We start from the raw sequence: 22229 nt of genomic DNA, 5'->3' as shown, positions 1-22229 counted from the left end.
TGGGGTGGAGATGTCATGTCCAGAAGGAGGTCAGCTGACGGAATAACACTAGCCTACTGGCTTTGCAATGAAGGGGAACCTGCAAAGAACATGCTCACTTAATGTATCACTCACAATGATACATTCACATCTCCAATTTGTTCACACATCCACTGAGGCATCAATGATGCAGGTTGTAGGCAATCAGGCAAGCTTGCCTTGGTAGTGGCTCTCATTCAGATGAGGAGATGGAAGACCCATTGTCAGTTGGCACAGGGTCTTAAGGAGCAGGGGCCCGAACAGCAAGTGGCAGCAGGGCCTCTTTAAGAACAAGATGCTGGCGAACATGGACCACTGGGATGGTGAGCATTGGCCGGCCATGGGGTGTATTGTCAGCGGTGCTCTTATTTAGAGATGAGCAAAAGGCAATGTCGGAAGCGCCCTTGATTGCTCACATCTGTGAGCTTCTCCAGTGTAAGTTGCAGCCACAAGGATTCTGGACAAGTAATACAGAGCTCCTGGCCTGCACTGAGTGAATGTTTGTCTGGGTGCCCTTTAAATATGGCATCGGGATCTTCAAACCCATGAGGACAGGACAGGACAAGCGATTTCCTTTCGCTGAGCAATTCATGCATGCATAATTAATTAGCTGAAAGGCAGATGATCTCACGTGTTCGCCTGGCGGGATTCATGCTGATTTTTCCACCCGTCATTGCACTTGTCTGCGAAATGGAAAATTCTGCCCAGTAAGCAAAAGGAGTGAACATGGAGTTGCAATGTGCACATCTCAGGCATGTCCCAGTATGAACAGCTCACTGGCCCTGGTAAAATTACTTGGCATAACATCCTATTCTTTCAAGACCTCTGACTCACCATAAGCAGTGCCACAAAAGTGATCTATATACATATTACAATGTATTATAACCTCAATCTTTCCTTCAGCTTTATTTTAGCATCATCATTAATCTATTTAGAGTCTGATTCTAAACTGTGAAATTACATGATATGACATTTTAGTTGGAACGAAGCACCATAGGTGCAAAAGGCAAGACAATGTTCCTCTGTTTTGAGTGTGGAGAGCCAGTAACCTCAGTTCCAGACCCCACTAGAATACCTGGGATGGAGGGAGGAAGATTTGATTTGATTTGATTTATTATTGTAACATGTATTGGGATACAGTGAAAAGTATTGTTTCTTGCGCGCTGTACAGACAAAACATACCATTCATAGAGTAAGTAAGTTTATTTATTTATGTCGCAAATAGGCTGACATTAACACTGCAATGAAGTTACTGTGAAAATCCCCTAGTCGCCACACTCTGGTGCCTGTTCGGGTACACTGAGGGAGAATTTAGCATGGCCAATGCATCTAACCACCACGTCTTTCGGAGGAAGACCCAGAGGAGACCCGTGCAGACATGAAGAGAATGTGTAGACTTCACACAGACTGTGACTCAAGTCGGGAATCAAACCCGGTCCTCTGGCCCTGTGAGGCAACAGTGCTAACCATTGTGCCACCGTGCCATCCCAGAAGGGAGAAGAAAAAGAGAGGGTACAGAATATAGTGTTACAGTCACAGCTAGGGCATAGAGAAAGATCAGCTTAATATATGGTAAGTCCATTCAAAAGCCTGATGGCAGCAGGGAAGAAGCTGTTCTTGAGTCGGTTGGCATGTGTTTTCAGACTATTATATCTTTTTTCCGATGGAAGTAGGTGCTAGAGAGTATGTCCGGGGTGCATGGGTGGGGTCCTTGATTATGCTGGCTGCTTTTCCGAGGCAGTGGGAGTTATGTAAATATCAGAGAAGTTATTTAAATATCAGAGGTAGGAAGCCATTATAGGTGCAAGCTAGGCCTCAGGTAGAGGTGGGTGATGAAGATGAGAAATGTGAAGCTAGTCAGTCATTCTTTTGCCTCTTAATTAATAGGTGACCACATAAGGACCAAGAGCACAAGATTTATTGGTCAATAGATTTAGAAATGCAATAATAACTTTTTTTTCCTGTTTGTCCAGCCTTTTCTTTATCTACTTATAGTCTGGCTCTTGCTTATTACAGTAAACAGTGCTCCAAAGCATCGCTAATAAAATTGTTAGCTATTCACTCAAATACATGTCTGATTATACCATCAGCAAGGCATTCTATAGACTGTTGTTCCTATGACAATCTAATCCAGGTTCCTGGGGAGCATCAATACCAGCATGTTACATTTGTCCTTTAAATTTGTTACTCTTTTGAACCAAAATGAAAACAAGCTTTGGTTAAACACCTAAGAGCTAGGCTGCATCTGAGTGCAGTGACCAAATTTAGTCTTTTTGATCACACAATGATATTTCCCACTCGATCTACTGCCTTTAAAAGTTTTTACAGTATTAATTAAACATTTAGTACTGCCAACTCCTGCATTTTTTTGTATGTCTCAGTTTTGCTGTACTTGTTCCTATTTCCTTTCAAGGCTAAATCTGCTGTACTAAATTTGGTATTGCAACTGCTTAGGATTCCATGGAATGTCCTCAGCACGCAACCTAAACTGTTAGGCTCTGTGAGTTCCCCCTCTCACCGATGACTGGCTGTTCAGATTGTTAGTATTCCCAAAGTGCATTCTGAGTGGTGCAATCTCACGTCAATTAATCTTCTCATTTCATGTTTGGTTGCTAAATCATATAAGGATTCACTACACTCTGGCTTGTCACTTCATCACCTGCTGTTACAGTTGGTCTAAAGACCTTATCGTTAAGCTATCAAAAGTTGCCAAATTGATCTTCTTTTGGATATATCTGAATTTCATTGTAACTGCAAAGTCCTACTTCAGGAAAAGATTTAATACTGGTGCATACAAGTCTCGCTGATTTTATTTTTGTGTGGATAACAAGATACCAAAATGTCACGATTCAGGAAACAAGAATACAAAAGGCAGGTGAGCGAGGATCCAGATATTGATAATTTGTTGGCAAATCTCTCTCCGGAGGAGATGCAAGAACTACAGATTGAGTTGGATGTCATGGATCCAAATTCCAATGTCGCTGTCGGATTGAGACAGAGAAATCAGACAGACAAGCACCCCACAGGAACATACGATCGAGAGGCAATGCTCACCTACTGTGAGCAAACAACTAGGAAGCTGATAGAGAGAGAACTATCAATTGACGTGAGTTCATGTATTATTATTTACTGCCCAGAATTTGTTAACAGTTTGAATGCTGCAATTGTAGTTTTTCACATTTTTAGTGATCTATTCAGGAACATAATTGTTTTCAGTCTGTTCAACAAATATTATTTTGACAAAGCCATTCTTTATGCTCTTCATTTCCATTGCTTTACTGTATTTTGAATTTCACTCTAATTCTTTCCATCAGATTCCTGTAATAAAAATGAAGAAATCCCATTTGTGAAATTTTTAAGAGCAGCATCAGAGACTAAACAAAATTCAACATCAAACATTATGTCATTGCACGTATTATGCCACAACTAAATGCCATTTAATATAGGAAAAGGAAATAATGTCATATCACATGATGTGTCAACCCTGTCCATCGATATCACTCTCTCCACTCAATCAGATGGTTGTGGGTTAAAGTCGTGGTCCAGAGACTTGCACTGGAAACCTCCAACCTCGCCCACGGCTCGGATTCTCTGGTGTCGCTGCTGTGAATGGAGTTTTGGCTGAGCGCCAAATTCACTATCAGTGGGGGCGGGGCGAACAAGATCGGAGAATCCCACCCATGATCAGGTTGATACTCCAGTGCAGTACTGAAGGGGTGTTGAACTGTCAGAAGTGCTGTCTTTCAGATGTGATTTAAACCCAAGCCCCAACTGTCCTACCAGATGCACATATAGGATTCCATGGGACTCTTCTGAAAAAGAGCAGGAGAGTTGTCAACATTTGTCCCACGAGCAACATCACTAATGCAAATTACCTGATCATTATCACAGTGGCGTCGTGGGACCTTGCTATAATCAAACTGGCATCTTACTTCCCACATTACAACAGTGGCTAGTCTTCAAAAACATACATAATGGAATGTAAAGTCCTTTGGAACATCCCGAAATGGTGAAAAATGTTATATGATGAAAGTCGTTCTTTCTTATTTTAACACCACTCAGATGAAGGCGATAAGAATGTTTGGGACAGGCCATGAGGTGAAAGGATGTTGTTGTTGAATGTAAGATACCTGACAACAGCATCAATAGAAACTGGACTATGGGATTAGCTCAGAGTCATTCCCTGCTGCAGCTGAACATTGGTCCCAAAGCAGAAACAACAGAAAACCATATTATTGACTCAATAAAACAATAAAGTAGACTTTTCATATTCTCATTAGTGGTGAGATACTTTGCAGGATTTTGATACGCTTATGTGTTCAACAGCCAGGCATTTGGCACAAGTTTAATTTTTCTGATGAACACTTATAAATATTAAGAGCCCTTTCTCAGTTGAGGCAGTCAAATGGTGCAGTGCTTTAACTGATGTGCAAAGTCTGCAACTCATGGGCACAGCAAGCAATGCAGCTGCAATGAATCACAATACTAAACAGTACACATGAAAGAACAGTAAAGCTTACCCATCTCTGAAGAGCTGGCTTCACCTTTACATCTCTTTTGCTCTAAAACTAGAGGAATTTATCACCTGTACAAGCTTTGAAACAGATTGCAACAAAACATGAATCATACTGGTGGTGTTACATCTGATCACTATGACAATGCAGGATGAATGTCACAAATAGGCCATGAGGTCCAACTGGTCTGTTTATGCTCCATTTGAGCTCTATCCACTCAGGGCTATCGGATCTGGGTAACAAAACAGGAAAAGTGTTCCACTCCCCATCGTTGACATCTGACACATGCAATATTCACCAGCAAAACAAAAGAAGCCTTTCAGTCCCTTTCTCACTCAAATTATGCACAAACTATTCCTTCAATAGTTCTAACATTTAGAACTTAATTTGTCAAAATGCAATTGCAATATCGCTCAATTAGCAAAAGAACAAAAATAAGATCATAAATGAACAAGTTCAGACAGTGGCTGATATGTTCATAGGGAAATATCTACCTCACAGTTGTACTTCTGCCTTTCCAATCCCACAATATGCAACCATACTGATAGAATACTGGAGAATCAATGTGACAAAGACCGATGGAGTTGGTAGTGAGTTACACAGGGATTTACCGAGTGGAATAAGTAATGTGCAATTTAGTTCAAAGATAATGCATAATTGCCTGTTATACAATGCAGAAACTGTGTGGTGTTGTCAGTGGCGTTAACGATTGAGTATTATATATTTTGGTTATTAGATGAAAGGTTTGTTTAGATCAATTTTCTTTCAGTAGTGATTGTTGAATCTTATGGGAGGTAAAAAACATTTATGCTATTAGGAATTACTTTCATTAAAATATTTTGGTACCTTAGAATGTTTAGAGGCAGTCTGAATTTCTGATGGCGAAATTGAGAATGCAGTTTAATTTTTCTTTCCAAAGCTGTTGGTGGCGCAGGGATAATGCTGTTCCAGAGTTACTCTTTACCATTTGATCCAGATTACCCCCAGGCAGTGAAGTTGAAAGTGATCCCCTTTAAAAGTTAATTAACTTGGATTGTTCTTTTAGAATTAAAGGACATGAGTGAAAAGATAAGCATTATATAGACAAGCTAAGAGATTATAATGAATGTACTGCAATGTAGAGCAATAGACATGTGGAGTCATTACTGGTATCTCAATTAACTCAGGGTCTGCCGGGTGAGGGGAATGGGGGGAATTGCCACTGCTGGGGTGGGGGGGGGGGGGGGGGGGGGGGGGGGCTGGACATCGGGAGGCTCCGGTACGGAGGAGGGTGGGGGTGGTATCAGGACTGGCCCGGGAATTGTTGTGGCCACGATCAGGCCATAGGGGGTTGCTGGAGGGGCAGCACTGCGGGGGTCCTGAACGAGCTGGCCAGCAAATGGGGAGGCTGACAGATCGGAGCCACTGCGCATGTGCAGAGTTCCAGAACTGTCGGACTCCAGCGTGAATGGGTTTTTAATGAGATTCACAATTGGGACCTCTGCAGTGCACAGAGTGAGGAGATTCGAGTGAGAAGTTGAACTGACAAAACAGTTGTGATCTAGAAGAGTTTTCCCGCCAATTCAGTGCTTTTGGGAGAATCACCCCTATTATCTCTAAAGACACATGCCCCACTTCTGCCTATCGAACTTTCTCCCAGTTACCTGAACTCTTGTGTCACTGTGTACCTTGAATGCCGCCACTCAATGAAGCGTGCACTAAGCTATGGGAAATCTTTTATCAGGGCCAATTTATTGTCCCCTTCTTCCACACCTGGGCAGTTGTCAGGCAGATTCTGCCTCAAATGTGTTTCAGAAAGTCTGCCTTGAACTTGCCTGCATCTGTGGTAATTACAGTAGACCCAAATATGACCAGCCCTTCAACTGGGTCTTACAGCTATAAGGCATTGACAATTGCAGCTGCTGATTTGGCTTTGAGAGGCCTAGAGGTATAGTAACAACTGGTAGTTTTAGGGTCTGCACAAGGTTTCTAATACTGATCACATTCTCATTGTTCCTGAAAGAAAAGGAGTATTGGTCTATTCATCTCCATGTAAGTGCAGAAATGGATGGGACATGCATCCAATTATTGAGCTGTGACTCAAATATAGCCCAGAGGCTGAACTCTGATGGTAAATATATGGAGTGTTCGCAAGGCTTGGAAGCATTAAGGTTGATAGGCAGGATGAGGGGGAGCAAGCAGTTAGGAAAACAAATAGCGTGTTGGCCTTCCTTGCAAGAGGACTTGAGTACAGGAGCAAGGATGTCTTACTGCAGCTGTACAGGGGCTTAATGACAACAAATCTGGAGTATTGTGTGTAGTTTTAGTCTCCCTATCTAAGAAAGGATACTATTGCTATAGAAGGAGTGCAGTGAAGGTTCACCAGACTGATTCCTGAGATGGCAGGATAGTCGTATGAGGAGAGTTTGGGTTGTCTGAGCCTTTATTTACTGGAATTTAGAAGAATGAGAGGGGATCTCATTGAAACATATAAAATTCTGAGGGGGCTGGAGAGACTAGGCGAAGGGATGTTGTTTCCTTTGGTTGTGGGGTCTAGAACAAAGGGTCACTGTCTCAGGATACAGGGTAGGGCACTTAGGACTGAGATGAGGAGAAACTTCTTCAATCAGAGGGTGGTGAATCTATGGAATTCTCTATCACAGAAGACTGTGGAGGCTAAGTCACTGAACACATTTAAGAAGGAAATGGATAGATTTCTAGACTAAATGTGTCAAGGGGTATGGGGAGAGTGTGGGAATATGGCATTGAGATAGAGGATCAGCCATGATCATATTGAGTGGCTTGAAGGTCTGAATGGCCTACTCCTGCTCCTATTTTCTATGTTACACGAGGGATATTTTGAGCTGCATTACTTAAAGGTGTAACGGAATTTTGCATCTGTAATACAAAAGCTAGTTTGTAGACTTGCAAGGGCCAGTATTCTTTATAGAGCTTATGCATAATAACAGGGAACCATTACTGTACTTTGTGGGCTAGATGATTAGGGAGTCCCACCCACTCACACCTCAAAAGCCAGGAGGGCCCATTGGGCTCAATGCGCCAATGTGCCTATGAATATGACCAGCAGAGTAGCAGGTAGGTGCAGAATTAAGTTGGTCAGGCTGGAAAGGAGACTAATGAAGGGGCCATTGGCTCTGCTAGGAGTCAGAGTGAGATTGCAATTATTGACAGAGTTGGGGAGCTTGCCTGTGGCTGGGGCAGTGGGGTGATGAAGGAAAGTTTCAGCTGAGATGATGGGGATGATTTTCTGCTGGCATTCACCATGGGTGAAAATGGCGATGCCAGTGGAAAATCTCACAAGCCCGCAGGAACGGGAATCTCGGTGATGAGATTCTCATTCCCATACTCTTGCCCAGGAATGGCGGGAACTTCATTTAAATCCATTTTCATAATTTTACATATATGTAAATTGCTTTCCTGCCATATGTTCCCCCAAATAAAGAATCCCACCTTGCCGATGTGACATGACATGACGTCAGCAAGGTTTACAACTGCTTCTGCAAAATGTGAAGCAGCCAAGGGGACTCTCTGGGGGTAAGTAAGGTAAGTATCGCCATCGGGGGAGAGGGACATGCCCAAGCAGTGCCATGGCATTGCCCCAGGCACTGCCAGTGTAGCATTGCAAGGGAGCTCCATTGGGGTGTTCTTTATATATGTGGGTGGGTCACCCCGGTGCTTATGTCTGGGGGGGTTTGCCCTGGTGCTAGTGGGGCAGGGAAGGGAAGCTCCCCCTATCTATCGAAGGAGGATGTATTTTTTCCAATGCTGGTCGGAGCACCCTTTAAAGACGGTGCCCCGATCTCTGTGGAAATGGCATCACTGGCTCTATTAGGCCCTGTCCCACCCGTGGGTGCCCAAAACCACATCCCCAGATTGTCTGTGCGCAGAATTTCAAAGAATCTGGAGAGAAAACTCAGTTATGCAACTGGAGAGCTACACACCAGTTTTCTCACCCCAGCCATTACTCTGCATTGTGCAAAATTCTGCCTGATATGTCTTAGGCCACAAAAGGAGCTCAGCAGGGTGGTGCAGTTGGTAACTGGCAGGGGAAAGAGGAGGGTACTGGATATCCAGACTGATGAACCAAACGGGCACTGGAGAAGGGATGACTATTAAACATAAACTTAGGGAGTGGCATCAGGCTGTGGAAAAATGATTTTATTTTTAAAATTAAAAATCAACAATAAATATTGAACTTGAAATCAAACTTACCTTAACATCAAATGAAAACCAACGTTCCTTCTGGATTCGAGGGAAAAGAGACTTCCTGTGGTGCTAACAAGTTGCAAAACTGTAGAACCACACATTGTGATATGTTTTATGAAAGGGGAGGTGATGGCCTAATGGTATTATTACTAGACTATTACTTCAGAAACTCAGTTAATGTTTCAGGGATCCAGGTTTGAATCCCACCAGATGGTGGGATTTGAATTCAATAAAAAATATCTGGGATTAAAAATCGACCGATGACCATTGTTGATTGTTGGAAAAACCCATCTGGTTCACTAATGTCCTTTAGGGAAGGGAAATCTGCTGTCCTTACCTGGTCTGGCTGACATGTGACTCAGGAGCCACAGCAATGTGGTTGACTCTTAACTGCCCTCCAGGGGGAATTAGGGATGGGCAATAAATGCTGGCCAGCCAGTGATGCCCATTTCCCACAAATGAATTTTTAAAAATGTTTATCTCCTTCAATAAGGTTTTCCCATTATTATGTGTTTATATAGGATTTTAAATGTCAAATGTTGACTCAAAATTGTGACATCAGGAGATAAGGTTTGTCAGAGCTCAGATACAGATCAGGGTAACACATCTGCCGGAATTCTCCAGTCTTTTCCAGCTGTGCGCATTCCCACTGCGGGCTGCAGTGTCGAGTCCTCAAACTGAAAGAGAGAGAGAGAGAGTTGGGCAGCAACTACTCAAAAAGGAAAATGAATAATGTGATTGTAACCAAGATTAATCAGAATTAAAGCTGAAATCTCCTGATTTAACGCACATTGATGTTTGCAAAATAAAGAGAAAAAAATTCTTACGGTCACAGTCTGACCAAAAAAAATAATTAAAAGAAACAACAATGGAAGTAATACTAACTAAATTTGAAGAGAAAATAAATTAGCGGGGAGGAAATGTTAAAGAAGTGGTAAGCTACTTAAGAAGTGGTAACTATGAAGGCTGGAAAAGGGGGCGCTATGGAACCGTTTGATGAGATTGCGGAATCATGGAGTGCCTATGAAGAGAGATTTCAATATTACCTTGCTGCAAACAGGACGCCGGATAAAATTAAAGTGGCAACTTTACTGAGTGTAACAGGATGGAAAATCACCACCTTGCCAAACGTTGTACAAAAACTGACAAGGAATTGAAGAACACCTCTCGCCCCATCCTTCAGTCATAGTGGAGAGATTCAGCTTTCATTGACAGAGCCAATAGGAAAGTGAAAATATTCCACAATTTGTAGCCGTGCTTCAGAAAATAGCAAAAAGTTGTGAGTTTGGCTCAACCCTCGAAGACACCCTGATTGCTCACTGAAGGGTCTTTAACACTAAAACTTGCTTTTGAGATAACAGCGTCCATGGAATTGGCCATTAAAGAAGCTTCTCAAATTGGAGCTGATGCCTAAATAGAAAGGAAAATCTCTCAACACGCAGACATGCCATAGGTCTACCCGAATGGGGCATTCTCCACAGGAATGTTGGTCTTGAAAAAACAAATGTTGTAATTCCGCAGAAACCCTACAGTGCAGAAGGAGGCTATTCGGCCCATCTGGACCAACAGCAATTCCACCCAGGCCCTATCCCCATAACCCCACATATTTGCCGTGTTAATCCCTCTAACCCATGCATCCTGGACACTAAGGGGCAATTTAGCATGGCCAATGCACCTAACCTGCAAGAAAGTTCACATAACGAAGGGATATTGGATTAGACAGAATTCTTAAACCTCGAAGAAGAGTAAATACAAGAATGAGCCCAAATCTACACAAAAAGTCTATTGCTTAAAGACAAGAACTGTGCCATGTACTATCAAACCAAAAGTTGAAATGGAATTTGAAAATGTAATCAAAGTTGGAGTGATTGAGTCCGTAACTATGAGCGATTGGGCAACTCCAACTGTTCTTTTTGTTAAACTAGATGGCTCGATAAGAGTTTGCGGTGACTTTAAAATGCTGGTAAATCCAATAGTTTGTCAGCCAGAGTTCCTTACCATTAATTGAGGATCTATTTGCTGGATTATCTGGTGGTAAACCTTTCAGTAAGATAATCATATCCCAAGCATACCTCCAAATGAGTGTGACAACTGGGTCACAACCAATGCTAACGATCATTATTCACATAGCATTGTCTGGGTATAAAAGCCTACCATTCAGAATAACATTGGCATCGGCCTTACTCCAAAAAATTAACGGATCAACCCTAAGTGGTCATAACGGCGTCCAATGTTATTTGGACGACATTTTAATCATAAGCAAAGCTGAGCAGGAACATTTATGGAATGTAGAAAGACTTCCAAAGAAGCACAATCTTCGTGTGAAGAAAGGAAAATGCGAGTCATCAAGTCTTTTTCAAGTCATGAAGAAGCTATCCACGCCATGTCATTGATAAAGATGGACTCCACAAGGGACCTAAGAAAATGACCTTGATCCTCGATCGCAGAATATATCGCAGCTGAGATCTTTTTTAAAACTTAACAATTACTATGGAAAATTTATTCCAAATCACGCTACCATATTAAAACCACTTCATACAGTGTTACTAACAATGGACTTGGACAAAAGCCTGCAAAAAGCATGTAATGAAGTCAAAAATGTGCTAATGAAATCAGAAGTCTTAGTTCACTTCAACCCTAATTTAAAAATCTAATTTGCATGTCATGCATCACCCTATGGGGTGGGTCCAGTTGTCTCTCGTGTGATACTAAATGGAGATGAAGACCAATAGCTTTTGCTTCGAGAACGTTGACAAGTGATGAACAGAATTATGCTCAATTGGGACACGAAGCCCCGAGTATAGTTTTCTGAACGAAAAGATTTAATCACTATCTCAGTGGCAGACATTTTACCTTGTTAACTGACCACAGGCATTAAACAACGATCTTTGGTTCCAATAAAAGAATATGGTCTCTAGCCACGTATCATTTGCAGCGATGGTCCCTCATCTTATCAGCGCATAATTACAGGATTAAATACAGAAGATCTTAGCAACATGCTAACACCAATGATCTATCGTGTCTACCAATTCGGGATAAAGTCAAACCACAGGAGAACTATGCGAACATCTTGTATTTTTCCCAGGTTGATAATGTATCTATTACAACCTCCCAAGTGCAAAGATGTACTAGGTCAGATCTGGTGATGTAGATGGTCATGGTCATGATTTTGAAAGAAGTACCATTGGATAAAGTGAAGACGAATCCAGAATGCAAGCTGTACTGAACAAGGGAATTTGAATTAATGGTACAAAACGGAGTACTGTTATGGGGTATCAGAGTAATCATACCTCCATGCTTGTAGAGTTGTATAGTGGATCAACCTCATGAAGGACATTCAGGTGTCTTAAGTATAAAGGAACTCGCAAGGAGTTATTTCTGATGGCTGGGGGAGACTCACAGATTGAAGAAGGAGTAGGACAGCGCCAGTCTTCTACTAGGTTATGAAATACTCCATCTCTTCAACTACTTCACCCATGGGATTGACCGAGACAACCTTGACAAAGAATTCATATTCATTTCGCAGACTAATTGAGGAATATATGTTTCTCATCCTAGTGGACGCATGTTCCAAATGGCCCAAAATCATGACGATGAAGTTGCCAGCTACTGAAAAGACAATAAAGCGACTTGACACAGTATTTGCATGATTTGGAAACCCAGGGCATTTAGTTAGTGATATCGGAACTCAGCTTACGTCAAAGGAATTTGTGGATTACTTTAAAAGCCACAGCAAAAAGCATATCAAGACTGCACCTTAACATCTTTCCACTAACGGATTGATGGAGATGTTGACACAGTTATTGAAGAATGCCATTAATGCATCATAGGATGGAAGACCGTTAGCCAAGAGTGGAAACAACATTCTCATATCCTGTAGAAACACAGCCCATGTGACAACCCAAAACATGCCGGAAATCAAAGAAAGTTCAGAAGCACATTTAATTTGTTCTTACTGCCTGACACTTCTACCATAGTAGAGTGACAACAACAAAACCAAGTTACTCACAGTGAGTGAACGTCAAAACCAAGAAGTTTCAATCAAGGAGAAAGAGTTTTAGTGAGAAACTACTCTTCAAGTGAGATGTGGATAGCTTCTCCAATACTTGGAAGGATGGGATCTACTTCTTATATGGTGCCAACAGATGATGAGAGAGTGTGGTAGAGGCACACATTAACTCCTCGCTTCGAAAAGAGAATTTGCAGAGTTGGTATCTGAAAGGCCATTCAAGGTTTGAAAATCATAGAATCCTACAGTGCAGAAGGAGGCCATTTGGCCCATCGAGTCTGCACCGATCACAATCCCACAAAGGCCTTATCCCTGTAACCTCATGTATTTACACTAGCTAGTCCCCCCGACACAAAGGGGCAATTTAGCACGGCCAATCCATCTAACCTGCACATCTTCATGTGGGAGGAACCAGAGCACCCAGAGGAAACCCACACAGACACATAGAGACTGTGCAAACTCCACACAGACAGTGACCCAAGCTGGGAATCAAATCCAGGTCCCTGGCGCTATGAGGCAGCAGTGCTAACCACTGTGCCACTGTGCCACCCATGAATCTATGATCATTGAATCCCTGAAACTATGATCACTACTAAGCCGAATTCAGATTCTACGCCAGTTGAGCCAACGGCATCTGTAGAAGCTGAAGAAGAACTTCAACTTTATCAGATGATGTGCCTGAGCCAAGTGGTGAACATACTATCGAGAGCATGAAAGACTCCTGAATGATGGATTCTGCCTAAGCAGAACCGATTTCCACCTAAAAGACTCGTACTGATTGTATATAATGATACTTGGTGAAATTATCGTTCAAAGTGAGTTAAAGTTATTGTCAGTTGTTATACGAGGAGAGTTTCCCACTCTTCCATCCTGGACTATAAGCAAGCAGCACCTATCTAATAAAGCTCCAGGAACTGGTTAAATAACCCTCCATGTGGCAACTTTTTCATTCCCTTTTGCTGTTGAAGTGATCTGACCACTTTGGTACATAACACGGGTCAAGCTTCCTGCTGCTGAATGATTTCATTTGCATATTTTGAATGCTCATTAAAAGGCTAACTCACAAAAATTACCTTCCTTCTCCAAGTGTTAAATTCCCTGTCAGTGGACAATTGTATTGGATTCTTTCTCAACTATATAAGTGCCGGAAATGTCTCAACTTGTTGAGATTCTGAATTGGACTTGATTTGATTGAATTGGAAAAGTATTTTTTAAAATAAAAAATAAGTGGTGTGTACCTGGCGAGCTTCAGTTCATCAATGATTTTTGAAGTATATAGAAATTGCTTTCACTTACCTTTTAAAGTTTAAAGTTTATTTATTAGTGTCACAAGTAGGCTTACATTAACACTGATGAAGTTACTGTGAAAAAAGCATTGCTTTGAGATTTTGTGCACCAGTATCTCAAGGCTGAGCATGGGAGGTAATGCCAGCAGGAAGGGGGTAGGTGGCAGCAGGACTAAAGAGTGGGGTTATGAAATACAGGGAGGAATGGGGGCAAAGGGGTATGAAATGTGGGAGGGGAGGAGAAAGACAGAGGCAGGCTGCTGGTTATGGAACACAGACGGAGAGATGTTGGCATGACCAGGAGGGAGGCGGGTTGGGAATATGGGATGGAAGGGGGAAGTTAGAGGCAGAAATTGGTGGGTTGTGGAACACAGGAGGGAATGGAAAGACAGAGGCAGGACCATGAGCGGTCAAGGGTCAGAGTGGAATGGCGAAAGTCTGTCCTGGAGCAAGAGTTATAAAACTGTCCAAGGAAGAGTCTGAGACTGCCCTTGGGCTGAAGCCACGCTGCTGGGGGCATATTGACGAGACTGTCCTGGGACAGAGGCCACACTATCGGGAGCACAGAGACTGTGCTGGGGCTGAGGCTATGCTGTCAGGGCAAAGACTATCCTGGGGTTTAATTCATACCGTTGGGGCATATTGAAGAGACTGCCCAGGGTCTTTATAGGCCATGTTAGAGGGCTTTGCATGGTGTGCATGTCTTGGTTCTGGTCTTGGGCAGGGGAAGACCTCTCTTTGCAATGATAGCTGTGCACAGTATGGTGTTCAGGGCATGGTTAGTCAGCTGAGGAATTTGGTCCTGGGGTTCAGAGTTATGGTCGCGGTAGATGCGAGTCACGGTCTGGGGCGACATTTGTATCCTGCATGCTGGCAGCTAAGAAGCAATGGCGGGGTATTGGATTGTTCCGGAAAGCCAGGGTGCATTTGGCCTCAAGAAGGGGAGGAGTCAGGTTGAGAAAGGGCTTGAGGGCATCAACGTTAATGGGTTTGGGGAGAAGAAGGAATGAACAGCCACATGGATAATGAAGGGTTCAAAGCTAATGAGGGCGACTCGGTAGAGATAGGAGGAAGAAGAATTAGGCAGTGAGGATGGAGGAAGATCGGAGGGATTTAATGGGTGATAACTGGGAATAAGAAGCTGGTCTCCCAGAGAAAGGTCAACAGCATCAGTTTTGAGTTAACCTGGCAGTGACACAATTTGAACAACAAGCAAGAAAAATAAATTGGTGAGGGGCACGGGGTGTGCAGGAGGGGTTCAACACAGCAACTCATGGCCTAATGAAGGGCCTCCATATAGCTGTCCTGCTCAAAGCATGGTCAGCACAGCTGAGCTGAGTGCTGGACTCGAGGATCTAATGCACAATGAATGAGTCTGGCACCTTTACTAACAATGCACATTTCAGCGAGAATCCATTAAAATTTAGGTGCTGCAGTGCATATGATCTGAATTGACATCTGATCTTTACAGAGGCATATCAGAATGTATGCAGGGTCCAAGGATCAATGGCCACATCTGCTGCACAGAGGCAGCATAGACCCGACAAGCCTGCACCTTTCCAGTGCACTGGTTATGGTATTCGAGGCACCATGATTACAGTCAGGACTAAAATGCAAGGACTGGGTATCCATAGTTATTGTCCAGGCCGCTGGAGGAGAACCAACACACGGTTGATTGTAACTTCTAGGACTTGGATCTTTTGACCTGAATTAAGACCCTTGTTGCGAATGTGCAGTCATATCTGATGGGAAACCACAGCTTCCTGTTGTCCTCCAGGATAATAGCATTCAGCAAGAGTGGCCTTGGTATGCAATGTGCAGACTAAGGGAAAGTCTAGGGCTGGAGACTGCATTCCTGCCTTGTAAATGGAGGGAGACCATTCCATGGGAACTCCATTGATTGCTCAATTGTATCCGTTCACAGATATAAGGAGGAGTGGAGAATGCAAGCTGCAGGCAACATTGCCTTTTAGATAGCTTTGATTGGAATAAGAAGAGCCCATCGTTGATTGGCACAGTTCAGGGAAGACCATGCCCTGAGGAGTTAGAGCCTACGGGTTCCCAGGAAGACCCAGATGCCAATGAGAATTGGACAAATCCACGAAGACATTTGGGCCAAAATTCTACCACCTCGCCCATCCAGAATCGGAGCGAGCAAGGGTCCGACAACGAAAACCTCCGTTAACCTCAGGCAGGAATTTCTGGTCTCACCCAAGCAAGGCCGTAAAATCCCATTCTTGGTGTGAACACGGGTCTACAGAAGAGAGCGTACACATGGAGATGACCAAAGTCAGTGCCACAGACGCCTTCACTTGTCTGGAGATGTGATAGTTCATCTTTGCCAACTTCTCCGTGAGGAGCTCTCCATCAAGTGTTGGTTGCTCTGAATGCTACAGTTGCATTGAACTTTATCTCCAGAATGGAAAATGCCACCCTGTATTAGTACAGAGATTTTTGTGGCCACTTGTGAAAATAATCATTGGTGAGGATTAACTATCTGCAATGATGAACAATAAAGAAAGTTACGAGACCTTTAGAGGAGGGAAGCACGTGCTTTTGGAATCATAAATATCTTTAAAGTAAACTCTATAATCCTAAGATCCATCAAAGAAAGCGAAGATAAAGTTTACATACTCGATAGAGGTAGAAAGTTGTAAGCTGAAGTGCAGCTGGATGAAGTAAATTGTAGAGTTCATTAACTCACACAGTTCATGGGGAACCATCCTAATTAGGAAAAACTTCAGAACACAGATTTAAACAAATCCTCTGATGGAATGCAGCCAAATTTTGCTGGATGGGAAATAGCTTATAATACCCAGTATACATATCTCAACTGCAAATCAAAATCTCTGATAAGTCACAGGCAAACAGCCTGTGACTTATCCCATTTTTAAAATGTGTTGGATGTTAGTGGGAGGGAGAATAGAGCACTAAATCTGGTGAACACGTAACCTAGGACATAGGGCGGGAGTTTCCTCCCTTTCCGCGGCGTGTTTCGCATTGGCTGGGGGCAGCGTGGTGCTTGTTGGCGGCGAGATCTTATGGACCCACTGTTGTTAATGGGGTTTCCTGTTGAACGCACCCTTCGCTGCCGGAAAACGTGCAGCAGAGGTGTGCCATAGGCAGGACCGTAAGATCCCGCTGGCTTGAAAGGCAGCAAGATTTTGGCATGTATTTCAATCTAAGACTACTGGCAGAATTTTGCCACTTTTTGTCAAAGTGTCATCTTGGTTGGGAAAAGTAGAGGGTATCCTGCCGGCTGCACCACAGGCTTTTCCAATTGGATTTTTAGGCACTTGGTCAAAAAAAATTCAAAGGGTGAGTTTTATGACATCACGTACCTACCCCAGCAGTAACTTCAGCTTCTAAAAGATCAGGCCTGATGTAAAAAATATAAGGTTATTTATTAGTGTCACAAGTAGGCTTACATTTACACTGCAATGAAGTTACTGTGAAAATTCCCTAGTCCGGTGCCTGTTCGGGTACACTGAAGTAGAATTTAGTCTGGTCAATGCACCTAACCAGCACATCTTTCGGACTGTGGGAGGAAACCGGAGCACCCGGAGGAAACCCACGCAGACACGGGGAGAATGTGCAAACTCCACACAGACAGTGACCCAAGCCAGGAATTGAACCTGAGTCCCTGGCGCTATGAGACAGCAGTGCTAAGCACTGTGCAAACGTGCCGCCCAATCCCCTCTCAACCGAGCCTCCACCTCCCTGCCCCCAGCACGGAGCTCCCCACTCTCCCTATTCTGGAACCCACCAGCACCCCTCCTGCAGAACCCTCCCCTCCAACTTCCTTCCTGCACGGAGCCCCTAACCCCTCATCCATGGAACCCCCCACCACCTCCTCCGGTGCCATTTTGGGACTCCCACTTGATTCTCCATCCCTGCCCAGAAAAATGAGAGTGGAAACTCCACCCGCACTGCTCCCCCACCCCACCTCCCCCAGAAGGTGCCATTCTGTGAATGAAATGTGAGATGTCAAGCCAGACCAGATCTATCAGCTCAAGTAAAAGCTCTGTGGCACTACTGGAGCAAGAACAGGAAGTCTTCCTGGTGTTCTGTACAAATTAGTTCAACCAGCACAATCAACATCAGATTATCTAGCAATTCTTTCATTTGTTTTTTATTACAATGTGCTGTACACAATGTAACTGCTCTGGACGACAAACAACCATGATTGCTCTTATAATGGCTGTAATGGGTCAATTATAGTTGGCTTCTGCTTATCTAGGATCCATTGTAATTATATTCATTTTATCAGAGGGGTAGTTTTAAAATCCTTTAAAAATAAGATCTATTTTGTCGTACTTCTTCACTCCACAAATATCAGGGCCGGGATTCTCCCAAAAAAATTCTAAGTCCCGAATTCACGTAAAAACTGGAGTAACTCCTGTTGGTTTTTTTAGCCAGATTTTCAAAATTAACCTCCCACACTCTGAGCACTGCAGAGTGTCTCAGGGAGATTCACGCTGAAAATCTGCGGGCGGGGCCTATTCCCACTGGAGAGGCTGGCAGCATAGCGCTGAGTGGGCCACTCCGCATGCGCCGATCTGTCAGCACCGAGATCGGCACATGTGCAGTTAGCTCCCAATTGTTGGCCAGCTCAATCGCTGGCTAGAAACCCCCTCCTCCCCCCCAGTGCTGCCACACAGACCCCCTCCACCGCACCCCCCCCCCCCCCCCCCCCCCCGCCCACCCTGATCGTGGGTCTCCCGGACATCTCCCGATGTGGTTCCCCAACCCCCCACCTCTGTCAGCCCCGATCTCCCCTACCCACCCCCCCCCCCATCCTGGCAGTCCCGTCTCCCCCCACCCACCCCCCACCCCCCCACCCCCCCACCCCACCCCCATAGCAGTCCTGATCCCACCCCTCCATCCCTTGGCATGCCCCGACAACCTCCACCTCCGGCAGCCTCGATCCTCAGCAGCCCCCCCATCCCACTAGCGAGCCCCGATCAGTCGCTTCCCTCCCTCTGCCTGCGATCCTGACTGCAGAGTGGCAGCGGGACCTCCCACCCCCAATGATCTCTTCCCCAATAGGCCCCACCCCCTACAGCCCCTGCCCCCTCTGGCCCTACCCCCTTGGCACTGCCTGATGCCTGGTGGGCAGTGCCAATGTTCCCCCTGGGCATTGCCACTTTGCCCCATGGGCAGTGCCAGGGGGCCAGACTAGCAATGTCCGGGGGCACCCTCCCCGACTTCCTGGGGGGCCTCCATGGCCTTCCTTCACTCCAGCGGGGCAGGCCTCCAGCTCCCCATTAGTGGGGAGCTGGTGTAAACCATGCTGGAGTGAACCACTCCTGGCAAGGGGGGAGAGGCTAGTGGTCCCGGAGACTTCAGTCCCGGGTCCACTAATGATATTAAAATGGTAAATTTAACATTTAGATCAGCTCCATGCTGATTTCTGGTGCGGAGTGACGACGCTGTTATTTCTAGAGCAGTGCAACAGGCTGGAGAATCACCCCTCCCGTTCCATTTTCAAACTTTTCCCATTCATTCTATCATTCCCATGACAGTCACAGGCCGAGATGCCTTATGGAATATGTTATTAGCATAGGTTAAAGACAATCATTCATGTCCAGACTTTTGTGTGATTAAATGTGCAGTTTTTAATTCATGCCAGGGCATATTGGCATTGCCCTGTGAAGTTATGATAGGTCGGGTTGGTGTTGTTAGGGAATTTGTACTTGGGGGAGTCGGTTAGCTCAGTCGGTTGGGCAGCTGGTTCATGAGGCAGAGTAACGCCAAACGCGTCGGCTCAATTCCCGTCCTGGCTGAAGTTATTCATGAAGGTCCCGCCATCTCAACCTTGCCCCCTTGCCTGAGGTGTGGTGACCCTCAGATTAAATCACCACCTGTCAGCTCTCCCTCAAAGAGAAGAGCAGCCTATGGTCATCTGGGACAATGGCAACTTTACTTTTACTTGATTCAGGACAAAGGGATCGGAAAAACAAGGATGATAGAGGAACAATACTTGATGGAAGGGGTGGAGTAAGGAACAAGACTGGTGCAATAAATGAATCCAGTTACTTGACAGGATAAAAACCAGTGAACCAGAGTAAGAAAGGTGCAGGTTCACAGTTTGTTGAAGTAGGTTGAGAGGTGATTAAGACTAGACCTGGACCTGTTTAGTCAGGAGGATTAAGAGACACAGTTGAGAACATATATTTGCGGCACGGTGGCACAGTGGTTAGCACAGCTGCCTCACAGCTCCCGGGACCTGAGATCAATTCCCGGCTTGGGTCACTGTCTGTGCGGAGTCTGCACTTTCTCCCGTTGTCTGTGTGTGTTTCCTCCGGGTGCTCCAGTTTCCTCCCACAGCCCGAAAGGCATGCTGGTTAGGTGCATTGGCCATGCTAAATTCTCCCTCAGTGTACCCAAACAGGCACCGGAGCGTAGTGACTAGGGGATTTTCATAGTAACTTTATTGCTGTGTTAATGTAAGCCTACTTGTGACTAATAAATAAACTTTTTCAATTTGTGTGCTTCTCCATGTTTTGGAGAAGAAAGTGACAGAGCTCACACTAAAATCATTGAAATAGACAAAATTTTCCCTCATTGATAAACGTTGCACTATTATAACATTAGAAATCTAGTGATAAATTAACGTTGTGTTCTTGATAAAAAGAAAATGCATTGTGGCTCCATTAAATGATGTTTATGCAATATGATCTCATCACATATATTAATATATGGAAATTGCTTAGGATGCATTAGCTTTCCTGATGAATTATTTCCCATTCTTTCCTGAAAGTGTTGACTTTAAACTATGAATTTATGGATGATGGAGTCATGGTGACGTTGCTCAGCTGGGCATTATCTATCCATATGGAAGCCTTAATTCCGAGGGTTGACAGGCTGGTTGCATTACTGTGACCAAATCAATCTCAACTAATGTTCAGACAAGTGAACTTGCAGCAGGTACTGCTGGGCAGTGATGAAGACCAGGCAAGTGAGCCTGTTTTTCCCTTCCTAAGCCAAAGCACTGAGTCTACTTGTAGCATTCCTACCAAAAACTCCAATACAGACCCCAAATTAAACTCCTGACCTTCCTGCTTTATCTGTCTCGACTATTGACTCGACTTTGCAAAGAGTTCAATCCTGATACTATTTAAGTGCATGTGTTAAAAGAGATTGGTGGTGGGGAGAGGGGTTGGGGGGAGGGGGGGTGAATAAAGATTGTGAAGATAATTGGGGAATTTGTAGACAGATGTGTTGTTTAAATCCTATTGAAAATAAAACAAGCATTATTCCTTCAATCTGACAAAATGGAAGACAATCCAATTGAGCACGAAACTGGAATTTAGATGCCAAAGAGTTGTTTTTCTTTTTATGTCGAAAAAAGATAATGTTCAGCTCCATAAATTTTCATCAGCCGCTTCCCATGTTGACTTTGGTAAAGTATGCATGAGTTGTGTGTGCTGAGAAGATTCCCGATCATGGTCTGCAGCTGGGTACAAAAACTAGAATAAATCTTTTGATGTTAATGATGACAAAACATAAGTCCGTAGGCTCTTTTCAATGATATTAACTAGGTCCATTTAAGGGAAAGCATCAATATAATGACAAGCAACAATGACATAATACAATCTGTTGTTGCTGTGGCACTGTTATGGCCCACCACAAGCATCATCTTGTATCCTTCTCTCATCAGATTTGATGCCTAATGCCACTACTAATAATGAACCCCAAAATGAGAAGGACATGTTGGAGATAGATCAGCCAAATAGTGTTAGTGAAAACTTTAAAAAGAGAAAAGCAGATAAGTTTAAGTTTATTTATTAGTGTCACAAGTAGGCTTACATTAACACTGCAATGAAGTTACTATGAAAATCCCACACTCCGGCGCCTGTTCAGGTACACTGATGGAGAATTTAACATGATGTGGAGATGCCGGCGTTGGACTGGGGTAAACACAGTAAGAAGTTTAACAACACCAGGTTAAAGTCCAACAGGTTTATTTGGTAGCAAAAGCCACACAAGCTTTCGAGGCTCTGAGCCCCTTCTTCAGGTGAGTGGGAATTCTGTTCACAAACAGAACTTATAAGACACAGACTCAATTTACATGAATAATGGTTGGAATGCGAATACTTACAACTAATCCAGTCTTTAAGAAACAAAACAATGGGAGTGGAGAGAGCATCAAGACAGGCTAAAAAGATGTGTATTGTCTCCAGACAAGACAGC

At 44.0% G+C, this 22229-nt stretch overlaps 1 protein-coding gene across 2 annotated transcripts in view; it reads left to right on the top strand.

Annotated features, from left to right (window-relative positions):
• The first annotated feature begins 1538 nt into the window (after positions 1–1538).
• Positions 1539–22229, top strand: part of lmod1b (leiomodin 1b (smooth muscle)) — a 49908-nt gene continuing 29217 nt past the window's right edge. The window contains exon 1 of one of the 2 annotated variants that reach the window (XM_078242310.1): positions 1539–1590. In XM_078242310.1, coding sequence (XP_078098436.1) covers positions 1588–1590 — 3 coding nt within the window. In that variant the 5' untranslated portion in view covers positions 1539–1587. Of the gene's footprint in view, positions 1591–2647; positions 3125–22229 lie in introns of those variants that run through there. The other variant, XM_078242309.1, reaches the window with a different exon arrangement.

The sequence above is a fragment of the Mustelus asterias genome, chromosome 25, assembly GCF_964213995.1.
Source record: "Mustelus asterias chromosome 25, sMusAst1.hap1.1, whole genome shotgun sequence".
Classification (NCBI taxonomy): domain Eukaryota; kingdom Metazoa; phylum Chordata; class Chondrichthyes; order Carcharhiniformes; family Triakidae; genus Mustelus; species Mustelus asterias.
This window is presented reverse-complemented; position numbering and strand designations above follow the sequence as displayed.